This window comes from Scomber scombrus, chromosome 11 (assembly GCF_963691925.1).
Source record: "Scomber scombrus chromosome 11, fScoSco1.1, whole genome shotgun sequence".
NCBI classification, from domain to species: Eukaryota; Metazoa; Chordata; class Actinopteri; order Scombriformes; family Scombridae; genus Scomber; species Scomber scombrus.
The window spans coordinates 30,614,759-30,629,222 of NC_084980.1; the positions used below are offsets into that span (position 1 = coordinate 30,614,759).

Genomic DNA, 14,464 nt, shown 5'->3' on the forward strand with positions numbered 1-14,464 from the left:
TCATATTAACAGAGTTTAAATGAAAACATAATAAGATGGTATATTTGTGCTTGGTCCTGCAGCGTCGGTGCATTGTAAGTGTAACGGCAGATCTCGGTACTGCATCCGCTACGCTGGAGGTCTGCAATGCTTCAACTGTCAGGGCAACTCAGAGGGCCGCCACTGCGAGCGCTGCAAGCCTGGCTTCTACCAGCAGGGGGCGAAGCTGAGCTGTACGGCCTGCGACTGTAACCCTACAGGTAAGACACCAGCTGGAGGTTTTAATTTAATAAAAACACCTGAGAGTTAAAACACTGGACAAAGAGAAACGTTTTCTTTTCACGCTGCTGCAGGTTCGGTCAGCGCCGTGTGTGACAGCAGGGGGCGCTGCAGCTGTAAGGAAGGAGTCATGGGAGAGAGATGCGACCGCTGCAGAGACGGACTGATCGGACCCGACGGATGTTCACAAAGGTAAAAAAACTCCTCAGACACACAGATGTATAACCCTTAAATACTGTTCATACTCTCTCCTCACACAGCCTCAATGGACAAACATCTGGAGCATCTATACAAAAGTAGAACATTTAAAATATTTTCATTTTTGTGCCTTTTGGGCCACTTTAGGAAAAGTCATCAAATTTCAGAATAAAAGACATTTGGGGACCCAAACAAAACGTATGGCTTAAATTCAATGTGTTTTATTTTACCGGTTTCTGCCCTGACTTCCTGTCCTCTGTCGTTGTGTCTTGCAGCCGTCAGCCCAGAGAGGATTCTGGGAGTCGTAGTCCTCTGTGTTTCTGCTACGGTCACAGCAGCAGCTGCTCCGACCAATCGGCTTACTCCGTCCATGACATCACCTCCAACTTCGCCAAAGGTAACCTTTGACCTTTGACCTCTTCGCAGGTAACAGGTTGTGTATTCTGCAGGTCATGTGACTAACTGTGTGTGTGTGTGTGTGTGTGTATTCAGGTCCCGATGGTTGGTGGGTAGCGACGGCTCAGGCCGTTACCCCCGACAACGTCCACTTCCGCTGGTCCCCGAAGCATCAGGACCTGGAGGTGATCTCTAAGAACAGTCTGCCGGTTTACCTGTACGCTCCAGGTGAGACAAGCCCCGCCCACTACACCTCCTTTTACTCTCCTCCTCATTTCCTTTCTTATCTTATTCTCTTCTCTCGTTTATCTTCCTTTTTCTTTTTTTTCTTTCTATATTCGTCCCTCTCCAGTTTTCTCCTCTTTTCCTCCCTCCTCTCTTCTTTCCTCCTTTCCTTCCCTCCCCATTTTTCCTTATCCTTCCCTCCTTTCTCTCTCTTCTTCTTCATTCCTTTCTTCTTCACATCTGTCCTTTCCTCTCCTTGTTCCCTTTCCTTGCTTCCTATTATTCTCTTCTTTTATTTATCCTCCCCACTTCTCTTCATCTTTCAGGTCCTTCTTTCTTTTCCCTTCCTTCCTTCTTCCTCCTGACCAGGTGTTTCTCCTTCTCTCTTCCTCCTCTCTCATCTCTCCTTCTGTCGTCCTCCTCTCCTCTCTCCTCCTGACTAGGTGTTTCTCCTCCCCTCCTCCTCTCTCCTCCTGACCAGGTGTTTGTCCTCCTCTCCTCCTCTCTTCTCCTTCTCTCCTCTCCTCTCCTCCTCCTGACCAGGTGTTTCTCCTCCTCTCCTCCTCTCTTCTCCTCTCTCCTCCTCTCTCCTCCTGACCAGGTGTTTCTCCTCCTCTCCTCCTCTCTTCTCCTCTCTCCTCCTCCTGACCAGGTGTTTCTCCTCCTCTCCTCCTCTCTTCTCCTCTCTCCTCCTCTCTCCTCCTAACCAGGTGTTTCTCCTCCTCCTCCTCCTCTCCTCCTCTCTCCTCATCCTCCTCCTTTCTCCTCCTCCTCCTCTCCTCCTCTCCTCTCCTCCTCCTCTCCTCCTTTCTCTCCTCCTCTCCTCCTCCTCCTGACCATGTGTTTCTCCTCTCTCCTCTCTCCTCCTTTAGCTCCTTACCTTGGGAACCAGGTACTGAGTTACGGTCAGAACTTGTCGTTCTCTCTGCGTCTGGACCGAGGAGTCAGACATCCGTCCACCAACGACGTGGTTCTGGAAGGATCCGGTCTGAGAGTGTCGGCGTCGCTGGGAGACCTGCGCTCCATCGTCCCCTGTGGACAGAAGATCGTCTACAGCTTCAGGTCGACTCTCAACTTTATTAACAACTACAGTCTTTATTTCTCTATAATCTAACTGGACCCAGAGCAGCTGGAAGTGTTTTTATGGCACTAAATATATTAAATTATAAAAATTAAATAGTTAAATGTTTAACCCTCTTGTTGTCCTCGAGTCAAGGAAGGAAGAGAAGAAGAAGGAAGGAAAGGAGGAAGGAAGGGAGGGAAGGGAGGAAGAAGGAAGGAAAGGAGGAAGGAAGAATGGCAGGGAGGAAGAAGGAAGGAAAGTAGGAAGGAAGGAAGGAAAGGAAGGAGGAAATAAGGAAAGGAGGAAGAAGGAAAGGAAGGAGGGAGGGAGGAAGGAAGGGGGAAGGAAGAAGGAAGGAAAAGAGGGAGGAACAAAGGAAGGAAGGAAGGAAGGAAGGAAGGAGGAAAGGAAAGAAGGAAGGAAAGGAGGAAGGAAGGACAGAAGCAAGGAAGAAAGGGGGGTGGAGGAAGGAAAGAAGGAAGGGTGGAAGGAAGGAAAGAAAGATAGAAGGAGGAAGGAAGGAAGGAGAGAAGGAAGGAGGGAAGGAAGGAAAGAAAGAAAGAAGGAAGGGAGGAAAGAAGGAACAGTCAAAACAGACGAGGTCAGTTTGACCCGGGAGGACGACACGAACGTTAAAAAAACAGTTCTGGAGGATTTAATGGATTTTCATATCAAATGTTAAATGTTGTGATGTGTTTTGAACAGATTGGACGAGCGAGCCGGCAGCAGGTGGAAACCTCAACTCTCCTCCTTCCAGTTCCAGACGCTCCTCCAGAACCTCACCGCCATTAAGATCAGAGCAACGTTCGGAGACAACGGTGAGCTTCAAACATCTGTTTCTCTAATCTTTGATTAGTACCTCTAACTGTACTACAGTAAAGTACAAGTACCTCAAACTGTACTACAGTGAAGTACAAGTACCTCAAACTGTACTACAGTAAAGTACTAGTACCTCTAACTGTACTACAGTAAAGTACAAGTACCTCTAACTGTACTACAGTAAACTAAAGGATCTTCAGGGTGATGATGAGGTTTCTGTGGTTTTCTCTCCAGGACGCGGTTACCTTGACAACGTGAAGCTGGGCTCGGCCCGGCGGGGCCCCGGGTCTCCTGCCGGCTGGGTGCAGACCTGCAGCTGTCCTCAGGGGTACGAGGGTGAGTTCTGTGAGCGCTGCTCGGCCGGGTTCACTCGGAGGAGCCCGGCAGACGGAGCCTTCAGCCCCTGTGAGCCGTGCAGCTGCAGGGGGGGCAGCTGCGACCCTCAGACCGGAGACTGCTACTCTGCTGATGAGACTCCAGCCGACCGGAGCTGCTCGGAGGGGTTCTACAGAGACCCGCTGCAGCCCACATCCTGCAGGAAGTGTCCCTGTGCAGAGGGGGTGTCCTGCTCGCTGCCTGCTGGAGCTCAGGAGCCTCGCTGTGACCGCTGCCCCACCGGCACCACCGGTAGGTCCAACACCCACAACACTGACGAGCTCATCTCCTTTGACTGTTCCTTCTTTCCTTCCTCCCTCCCTCCTTCCTTCCTTCCTTCCTTCCTTCCTTCCTCCTTTCCTTCCTTCCTTACTTCCTCCTTTCCTTCCTTGACCAGAGGACAACAGGAGGGTTAAGCAAGTTGAATTATTTGGTACAAAGTTTTTATGGTTACACCACTTAGACGTTTTTGCCATAATCCTCTAATATATTCTCTCAAAATGGATTAAAAGCAGAAATTTGATGCTGGGTCCACAAAAAAGAATGTGTGCAAGTTATTCATACGTTTATTTCACAGACTGTATATAAGAAATGGACGTAACATCCGTGACGTCACCCATTGGTTTGTGGACTGCTGCTCGGAGGCCAATAGTATCGGATCTGAGCAGCGCCATCTTGAAAATTTCAGGTGCATGCTGGGAAAAATAAAAACATGGATTCTACTTATATGGGCATCAGGAGGAGCATGAGGCGCCCTCCTGAACCTGTGAACCAATCAACCTGTCAATCACCACGTAGCCACGCCCTAATGCATACCCTGCTTTATCGTCACATATAAAATCAGGGAGGCCAAAATGTCCCAAATGAACATCATACTGCATTGAAGAAGGCTTTAAACTAGCGATTGAGACCATAAACACATTTTGAAAACGTTTACTGAGGTTAGAAATCAAGTGTGAAGTTGGTGAATTCTCCATTGACTTGTATAGAGACGGAAGTCCTTTTGACACCAAAACGGTCGCCCCCTGGTGGCCTTTTGATAGAATGCAGTTTTAAGTTACTTCTGCGTTTGCATCATTTCAGAGGACCGGAACTCCCCGCCTGGTTTATTTTCACTTTTTAACCCTGATGTTTCACTGACCCTTTGTTGTTGTTGTTGTTCTTCAGGCTCTCGCTGTGACGTCTGTGAGGAGGGTTTCCATGGCGACCCCGGGCGCGGCGACAGCGTGCTCAGCCCCTGCCGACGGTGCGAGTGTAACGGGCACATCGATATCCACGTGGCGGGAAGCTGCGACCGACGCAGTGGCGAGTGTCTGAAGTGTCTGAACAACACGGAGGGAAGCAGCTGTGAGAAATGTCGGAGAGGTTTCTTCCACAGCCGGCCGAACGACGCCTGCAAACGTAAGATCAACGCGATCAATAATCAATAACAGCCTCATAATCAATTCCTTTAAAGATTTATTAAGCAAAACCGTGACCTGATTCTACTCTGGTTTAGTGCCATCTAGTGGCGAGGAAGCAAACTCTAGTGGTGAGGAAGCAAACTGCAACTTGAACTAAAAAACCAGATGAATAAATATTATTATTTATAAATGATTCTCAGTTAATAAGAACAATTAATTTTATTATCAATTCATTTTTTATTCAATTTACATATATAATTTTTGTTACATTTTATTTATTTAATTTTTAATTTGTTATTTTCAGTTTCAAAAAATCATTTTAGATTTGAAAATCTATTATTTTTGGACAGTTTATAGGCTAAATAATAATAATAGTAATAACAATAACTTTATTAGTTTACAGCTTTTCTTAAAGGAGCAGTGTGTCTGGTTTAGTGCCCTCTAGTGGCGATGATGCAAACTGCAACTTGAACCAAAAAACCCAGATAAATTACATTATTTGTATATTTATTTGTATACAATTTATATGTTATTTTTTTATCTGAACATTTAAACTGAAGGTTCAAACATGCAGTGATGATGTGTGTTGTGATTTTAATGTGTTTAATGTGTTTCATGTGTTTCCTCTGCTCAGCGTGCGACTGCGATGTTTCGGGCTCAGAGTCGGGTCAGTGTGATGATTCGGGTCGCTGTCGGTGCCGACCGGGCTTCGACGGTTCAAGGTGTCAACGGTCCGACTGTCCCGCCTGCTTCAGCCCTGTTAAAGCCAAGGTAGGTCTGAGGAACCTATTGGTACTTTCACTGCAGCGTTTCTTCCACCAGTGTTCATATCATCATATATCATTGATTGATCTTCATGACACCTTGATTGTTCATAATGAGTCTCTTTCTCTCTCTGTGTGTCAGATGGATGCGTACGCTGCCAAACTGAAGGACTTAGAGCGACTCTTCTCAGACATGGACGGAGGTTTGAAACCGACCAACAGCGATGAGATGGAAGCTGCTCTGAGAGCTACGGAGCAGCTGGTGAGCAACCTGCAGGACACAACCGACCAGCTCACAGGTAAGATCAGTTCAGATAAGATAAGATGAGATATTCCTTTATTAGTCCCACAATGGGGAAATTTGCATTGTCACAGCAGCAAATGGACAGTAATAAGAGCAGCAATAAGAAAAAGAATTACAAGAAGTTCAAAAAAATTATAAGAACAATAATCGTGAGAAATATGTAGTAAAATAATCGTGACATTATTTACAAACCAAAAGGAATAAATAAATAAATACATAAAAACTGATGATGTCACTCCTCCTGTGCCCAATAGAAATGGAGGAGGGTCTGAAGTCTCGCCTGGCGTCGATCAGCCGGAGTCAGCTGACAGAAGGCCAGGAGATCCAAAACATGGCCGCCGCCGCCGATGACATCAGACGCCTGCAGCAGACGTACGGGACGAAGGAGGCGACGGTCCAAACGCTGACGAAGGAGATGAGACAGAAACTGGAGGCGGCGAAGTCGATCCTTCAATCACTTGTAAGAGCTCAGGTTAAAACTACAGACTCTCCTAAATTAAACCTTTTGAGTTTAGTTTTTAACCCTCAGATACTTTTCAGAGTCTAATTTCACACAGTTTCACATCTGAGAGAAGAATAAAATACCTTAAAAATGTTTTATTTTAGACAGACATTAAGTTAAGTGTTTGACTCAAAAACCTAACAAACTTTAAAAAATAGAGTTTATTCACATTTAATATAATAAATTGAAATCGTTATGTTCCCCTGTGTCTATTTAACGTTGGACCAGAATATAGCTAACTCCCTCTGCTCTCTGAAAAAGCTTCATTAAGGATTTATTAATAACTGATGAGGTGTTTATGAATGATGTTGATAATATGAATAGACTTATCAAAGAACCATTAAACTATAACTTTAATGCTTTTTTATAACTCCAACATATGACAAAGAGTTAAATGTGTAACGCAAAGAAACTTGATTTGTATCCAGAATCAAAGCCTTAGTGTGATTGTATCGTCATGCTTTTTCAAATTCCTCAATTTTTTTGGTCATTTGACAAATATTTTAGTGGATTTTTGCGTTGCGTGGCTCCGCTGCTCTTCTGTCAGTCTGACAATCAGTCGTATTACTTTTATCAATCAATCAATATATACTTTATTGTCCCTCAAGGGAAATTTGTCTTGGGCTCTGAGTGCTGACACAGCTGCCGCCATAGTTAAAAAGAACAAAGAAAGTAAAATAAAAGTAAAGTTGCACATTTGCACAATAATAACTGATGTATTGCCACCTATTGCCTCAATATACACATATTGCACATTCCCACAAACTTCCATCCAAGATATACTTGGATCGGTACTGATACTGTAATGTTTTAAACGATACCCAGCTCTAATCAATGTGCAGTTCATTCTTATACAAATTAGCTGAAATTAACTCAAACTGATAAATAATGAAGGTTTAATGAGCTAAAAACCACCAGAACAGTAAAACGATGATGATGATGATGATGATGATGATGATAATTATGATGATGATGATGATGATGATGATGATGATGATGGTGTTCTTCCTTCCTGTCAGGAGTTTCCTGCTTCAGATGCTCCGCTGGGATCCAACGCTCTCTCTACATTGGTGCAGACAGCGATGAGCCTGGCTGACAAGTGAGTTTCATTGCATTGATTTCATGGTTGATGAGTCGATAAGATGATCAGCTGTTGGATGTTTGTGTCTTATCAACACGTGTTCCTCTCTGTGCTTCCTGCAGACATCAGACGAAGGCCGACACGGTGGAACGAACCGCCAACGACGCTCTGCGAGACTCAGAGAAGAGTCTGGCTCTGGTCCGGACGCTCATGAACAAAGAGAACAAAGTCAAGGAGACGATCGGAGACCTGAAAACCACGTGAGTCTCTTCTGTCGAGTCTCAGATCTGCTTTCTAAAATCTGCAATGACTCTCCAGACTAAAGCTTCCTGTGTGTGTGTTCAGGTACGACCAGATCTCGGCTCAGGTGAAGGGTTTTGAGAACCAGGCGACCCGTCTGAGCGGCGAGGCCCGAGACGAGAGCCGGATGGCAGACGGCATGCTGAAAGACATCGCCAACATGGAGCGAGAAATCCCATCGTCCCTGAAGGTAACGCCGCTGTTTGTAACTCTCATGAATGAATGAATACGATCTTGTTGTGCGTGAGTACGACCGTCTGTGTTCCCTTCATGCTCAGGTGGAGGTGGACGCCATGATGACCCGGTTGGTCGGTCTGAAGGAGTCGGTGGACCAGAGCGTCCCAGAATACGAGGCGCTGCAGGACAGCGTGCAGAGAGACAAGACCACTGCTGAGGATCTGCTGGCTAAAGGAAAAGCTGCTCAGCAGGTACTGAACGATTGTTTCAGCTTAAACATCCACGTGATAGAGCTCAGAATCAGAACCTTTGGTCTGAACTCTACATTGACTGATAAGAAGTTAACCCTCCTGTTGCCCTCAAGTCAAGGAAGGAAGGGAGGGAGGGAGGGAGGGAGGGAGGGTGGAAGGTAGGAAGGAAGGAATGAAGGATGGAAGGGAGGACGAAAGAAGGAAAGGAGGGAGGAAGGGATAAAGAAGGAAGGACAGGAGGGAGGAAAGGAGAAAGAAAGAAGGACAGGAGGGAGGAAGGGAGAAAGAAAGAAGGCCAGGAGGGAGGAAGGGAGAAAGAAGGAAGGACAGGAGGGAGGAGGGAGGGAGGGAGGGAGGGAGGGAGGGAGGGAGGAAGGAAGGAAAAGAGGGAAGGACAGAAGGACGGACGGAAGGAAGGAAGGACGGACGGACGTAGGATGGAAAGAAGGAAGGAAGGAAGGAAGGAAGGTAGGAGGAAGGAAGGAAGGAAAGAAGGAAGGAGGGAGGGAATGAGGGAGGGAGGAAGGACAGAAGAAAGAAAGGGGGATGGAGGAAGGAAAGAAGGAAGGGAGAAAAGAGTGGAAGGAAAGAAAGAGAAGGAGGGAGGGAGGACAGATGGAAGGAAGGGAGGGAGCAAATAGAGAGGAAGGAAAGACAGAGAGAAGGAAGGGAGGAAAGAAGGAACAGTCAAAACAGACGGGGTCAATTTGACTGAATCTGTGTGATTTCTCTCTGCAGGACTTCAACACGCTGCTGGACAGAGTCAACGTCGCCAAGGCTGAAACCGAAGGCGCTCTGCAACGCATCAACAGCAACATGGGCGATCTGGACGAATCGCTCGCCACCCTGAAAGGTAACAAGACTCTCCGCAGACCAGCTGACGGACTGATGGTTGTTTTATCTCAGAAACGCAGAGAACAAACTCTTCCTCTTCCTCTTCTTCCTCAGGGTTCGACCAGCAGATCGCCGGCAGCAAAGCTCAGGCTGACGTCGCCATCAAGCGTCTTCCTGCCATCAACTCCACCATCCAACAGGCCGTCAGAAACAACGGAGAGACGGTTTCCATCCTGGGAGACGTGTCCAACAACTACAACGCTGCACTCGGAACCATCAACCTGCTGGAGAACTCTCTCAACAGTCTGGAGGTAAAAAACATGGCGAGAAAGTTGTCTGACAGACTCATTAAAGATCAACTCTGCTCTGTGCTGACCGGGTGTGCTTGTTTTTTGCTCTTCAGGGATCCGTTGGCTCTTTGCCGACTCACACCCACATCGTGAGAGACGTCAAAAACCTGAACGAGGGAGCAAGTGGTCTGAGGAAGATCGCAGGCACCACAGCTAGAGATGTGGCTGCAGAGCTGGAGAAGGCCAGGAGGCAAGAGGTTAATGCTGGAGAGGTAAGAGAGCTGCCCACAAACACACTAAAGGCCCATTTATGCTCAACTTCCGTAGGAAAATGTACACGTCCTTTTCAAACGATGTTACCGTCACTGCTCACATAATTCCATGCGTCCTTTACGTTCGCATGGATGTTAACCAATACATCCACCAGGGGGCAGCACAGAGGCAGCACAAAGGTTTATGACAACAACAAACTCAAAAACAAACAGACTGTGGAGGAGATATTGATAATGTACCTCGTTCCGCCATTGTTATTTCTTCTTTGCGTCTCACTACAGCTACGTATAGGGTAGTGACAGCAACACTGCCCCCCCATGGTTTCCGGTGGTACTGCTCCGTTTGGTCCGTATCTGTAAGCTTTATGGAAACGTGCAGAAATACTGACGAAATGAACGCAGAGCATGGACAGAAGGCTCCGTCCGTATCCGTATTTAACGTTGAGCATAAATGGGCCCTTAAGACATCAGACCTTTACTTTTGGGGACATTTCATAGACATAGATTCATTTTCTAGACTTACCCAAACCCTAAGCTTAACCACTGACCCAAAAATCAGCCTTTTTCCAATTGGGGACCCGTTCTTTGTCCCCACTGAACTGGTCCAAAGTCTGAAATGTGTCCCCAGAAGTAGCCTATCAAAGCCTCACAAACTGTTGTAGAAACATGAGTTGATGTGACTGTTTCCTCTGCAGGCTGCCGTCGGAGCAGGTGCAGCTTTCAACAACGCCAAACAGACCAGAGACGCTGTGGGAAAAACACTGCGAGACGTCAGCAACCTGCTGGCCATGATGAGTGAGTACAGATCCTCATACTGTCCATCATATCATCAATCATTGGGTTCAAAGTTATCTGGTCGGCTTTATGGAGGTTTACAGTGAGTTTTAGCTCATTGTTTAGCACCAAATCCAACCAGATGCTGCATCAAATGGTCCCAAATTATCAGAATGATTTCTTAAAGTTTGCAATTCAAGTGTTTCTAAAACTGTTCCAGCATCTGAAGAACATTTCTGTCCTTACTGCTGAATCCTACAGTTTTCAGTGTGTTATGTGTTTGATTAACATACAGAGAATTATCAGATACACACACACACACACAGGAAACATGACTAAATGTACAAATGTATATAGGTGGACAAAAAACATAATTTCAAGTAGTTTTAACCAGATTGAAACTATAAAGGACCAAAACTAGAACCCTGAGGAACCCCACATGTAATTATTAACATTATCAATAGAAGGTTCATGGTTTCTTCTTCTTCTTTTTGTGTGCAGACCAGCCCGGCGTTGTGGACGAGTCGCGTCTGAAGGAGCTGGAGGACTCTCTGGCCGACGCTCAGAGGGACGTAGACGACGTGCTGAAGCCTCGGCTGAGAGACATGGAGGACCAGGAAGCTGCACATCGCCGCCGGCTGTCTGGCATCAACGTGGACATCGACACCATCCTGGCAGACATCGCTAACCTGGAGGACATCCTGGAATCCATCCCCAATGGCTGCTTCAACAGCCCGCCCATCGAGGAGCCCTAAGAGTCCACCTGCTGCCACATATGGTGCAAAAACTGTTCGATTTTAGCAAGTCAGTGAGAAGGACTTGGAGTTTTTTAGTGGTACACATTAATGATGATATATGATATTATTCTGGGCTGCAACTATTTATATTATGGATTCATCTGTCAATTAATCAATTAGTTGTTTGGTCTTTAAAATGTTACAAAATGATGATAAATGTCAATCAGTGTTTCCCAAAGTCCAACAAGACACCAGAATATATTCACATTTAAGAAGCAGAATCAGAAAATGTTACTTAAAATGATCACTCAACTAACCGATTAACTGACTAATAGTTGCAGCTCTAATATTATTATAAAACTATGCATGTAGAATGATGTATGATTATTTATTTAGTTTTTAGCTTCAGAAGTTTCATCGTCTGGAGGAAAAATTTGTCTCCAAGATGTCGACTTTTAAGGAGCTTTAGTTTTTTTTTATTCTCCATTATTCACTCCAAGAACACTGCATACTACATTTCCCATAATGCAACCCGGCAGTGTCTTTCATTATCCTCGTAGTTCCCCTTATGTTGGAGGAAACCACTTAAACCACATTAACACCAGTTGTTTTTTTGTCAATTTTTTTGCACATTTTGTATCAATAAATAAATCTGAATCTTGTCAAATGAAGCTTATTTTTTAAGTTTCTTGTGTCGGACATGTTGACAGTTAACTTACAGATTTAATGATGTTTTTTTATAGTCTGTTTTTTGAATTTTTGCACACTGTTACTGATCCTGTGTCTAACTTCTACCTGATGAGCAGCGACTGGATGTTTTGTTTTTGTGAATGTGTGTGAGTCATTATTATAGTATTCTATTTATAACTGTACATACAGTTTCAGCTTTTATTATGTTTTACTTCCTGTTTTTTTATTTGTTGACCAGCAGAAATATTTTATACTGAATGTATCTAAACTGCTATTAAATAAAACCTGCTGCACTTTTCTGATTAACATATTTTATTTGTCTCATTGTTATTGAGATCCAGAGTTTTTGGACTTTTTCTCTAATCTTTGATTTTTGCTGAAATATTGGATCATTTGAACATTTATTGAAATGAAAGCATGTGAGAAGTTTAGAGGGAAAAATCACTATTTGGTGGAGCTGTTAACAACTCATAGACATCTGAGATGTGAGCCGACTACACACTGCTTTTTGGTTTCATCTTTAACAATGTGTTGTATTTATAAAGCTTGTTATATTATCCATTGTGTCAAATCTGCATCTGAAAAGTAACTAAAGCTGTTAAATAAATGTAGTGGAGTAGAAAGTACAATATTTCCCTCTGAGATGTAGAAAGTAGCATCACATGGAAATACTACAGTAAAGTACAAGTACCTCAAACTGTACTACAGTAAAGTACAAGTACCTCAAACTGTACTACAGTAAAGTAAATGTACTTAGTTACTTTGCACCACTGTGTAAGGGTTAATGGGATGAGGTTGAAAGCTCCAGGAATTACAGTTAAGATTCATGAAGGAATCAGTCATGTAAATGTTATTTAAGCGCAAATTGCAATAAATCCACACACACACACACACACACACACACACACACACACACACACACACACACACACACACACACACACACACACACACACACACACAAACACACACACCAATAAAAATGACACATAGCTTTTTTAAGAGTGCATCACAGTTTACAATCAAAAAAAGTCAGAGCAACAAAAAGGCATCAATACAGAAAACATGATTTTCATCTGCAGCTACATGATACGACTCAAAGTCTCTCTCACACACGCACACGCACACACACACACACACACGCACGCACACGCACACACACACACACACACACACACACACACACACACACACACACACACACACACACACACACACACACACACACACACAGGAAACATGACTAAATGTACAAATCATTGCAAACAAATGTACAGTTCACATTAATGAGGCGTTGATCTTCAGTAATAGAAAATGGAGAGATGTGGCTGATGAGCCCCACTGTTTATTATATTTATATTTATTTATATTCACTTTTTTTCCTGTCGTTTCTTTTTTCGTTTTTCAGTTTTTTTCTTTCTTTTTTTTTGCAAACACGTTCACAAACAGATCATATTTCTACCAAGTGATAAACATTCATGCCAGAACCAAACTGTCTAAGCATGCAGTCTCTAAGAAGAAGAAGAAGAAGAGCTAACAGGAGCAAAATGAAGAGGAGAAAAAAAACCTTCATCATAATCATCATCATCATCATCATAATCATTATCAAACACGTCAAATGATTTCATCTGATCCTGATATCAGAAAACAACCTGAACTGTGACCTGCTAACGGAGCCTGAAGCATCAGTGCTGTTGCTATGGTTACCTGCAGTTTAAATATCTGGAGGTTTAACTGTCGACTAAAACTACGTCTGATGTGTCTTTATGTACAGTTTCAGCTTCTCAGCCTCAGAAATCATCGAGTCTCGAGCCAGAACGTTTTTTTTTTTTATATCCTAAAACTTTTCCTCCCGCTGAGCCGTGATGTTTAACACGGAGCTGAAATGATTTATTTTATTTTATAGCTAATTTTATACAAATTTGCAGAGTAATTTGTGGATTTAATGTGTTTTTTTAAAGGATATTTTACAGAACCAAACAAGTAAACACAGTAAAGTACAAGTACCTCAAACTGTACTACAGTTAAGTACAAGTACCTCAAACTGTACTACAGTAAAGTACAAGTACCACCATAGTTGATAAGTTACACTGTGTTAAACTCCATATTAGCACATTAGACTCTTACTTTAAAACACTTTAATTTTGACCGCAAATTACTCCGAAAATTTCACTTCCACCCTGAAATCTTTATGTCCACATTTTATGTCTTCGACTTTTTATCACAGAACCAAATATTGTCTACAGTTGAGAGTTTCATGTCAGTCACTAACTCTTAATTAAATCTGTTAAATCACTTTAAGATGAATCTGTTCATTGGAGACGTTCTTACATGAAGCTTGACGCGGCTCCGATCAAACGGAGCCGGCTCCACATCGATGACACGTCTGCAGCCCTTTGAGATTACCTCCACACATCGTCCGACACCCCCCCCCCTTCCCCCAGACCCCCCCGATGGTAAAGTCACATGACACAGACAGAAGGAGGGTCACTAAGGCTGCATTCACATCAAGTCCACCAATGAGGGAGGAGCAGCCGTCCTCCTATTGGCTGAGTTTGGGTTTGGTGTGAATGCAGCCTTACGATCCTGTTGGGAAAGACGAGTATATGTTTGACACTGAAGACAGACGAGGACGGTTTAGTCTGGGGGGGGGGGGTCAGGGGTATATTCATATAGATGATGGTAGTAGATGCCCCCCTTCCTCCTCCTCCTCCCCCCCCTCCCTGCTCTTCCTGTTCTGTGATTGGCTGG

General features: G+C 44.2%; 1 protein-coding gene across 1 annotated transcript in view; it reads left to right on the forward strand.

Moving 5' to 3' along the window:
• Positions 1 to 11,062, forward strand: part of lamc2 (laminin, gamma 2) — a 15,427-nt gene extending 4,365 nt beyond the window's left edge. Inside the window, exons 2-21 of the mRNA XM_062428326.1 lie at positions 63 to 239; positions 333 to 450; positions 732 to 853; positions 949 to 1,080; positions 1,950 to 2,139; positions 2,846 to 2,958; positions 3,194 to 3,586; positions 4,502 to 4,735; positions 5,372 to 5,508; positions 5,644 to 5,800; positions 6,060 to 6,265; positions 7,327 to 7,406; positions 7,511 to 7,648; positions 7,734 to 7,878; positions 7,967 to 8,116; positions 8,855 to 8,969; positions 9,065 to 9,261; positions 9,354 to 9,512; positions 10,208 to 10,307; positions 10,788 to 11,062. Of these exons, the coding sequence (XP_062284310.1) occupies positions 63 to 239; positions 333 to 450; positions 732 to 853; positions 949 to 1,080; positions 1,950 to 2,139; positions 2,846 to 2,958; positions 3,194 to 3,586; positions 4,502 to 4,735; positions 5,372 to 5,508; positions 5,644 to 5,800; positions 6,060 to 6,265; positions 7,327 to 7,406; positions 7,511 to 7,648; positions 7,734 to 7,878; positions 7,967 to 8,116; positions 8,855 to 8,969; positions 9,065 to 9,261; positions 9,354 to 9,512; positions 10,208 to 10,307; positions 10,788 to 11,041 (3,317 nt within the window). The 3' untranslated portion in view covers positions 11,042 to 11,062. The remainder of the gene's footprint in view (positions 1 to 62; positions 240 to 332; positions 451 to 731; positions 854 to 948; positions 1,081 to 1,949; positions 2,140 to 2,845; positions 2,959 to 3,193; positions 3,587 to 4,501; positions 4,736 to 5,371; positions 5,509 to 5,643; positions 5,801 to 6,059; positions 6,266 to 7,326; positions 7,407 to 7,510; positions 7,649 to 7,733; positions 7,879 to 7,966; positions 8,117 to 8,854; positions 8,970 to 9,064; positions 9,262 to 9,353; positions 9,513 to 10,207; positions 10,308 to 10,787) is intronic.
• The last annotated feature ends 3,402 nt before the right edge of the window (positions 11,063 to 14,464 follow it).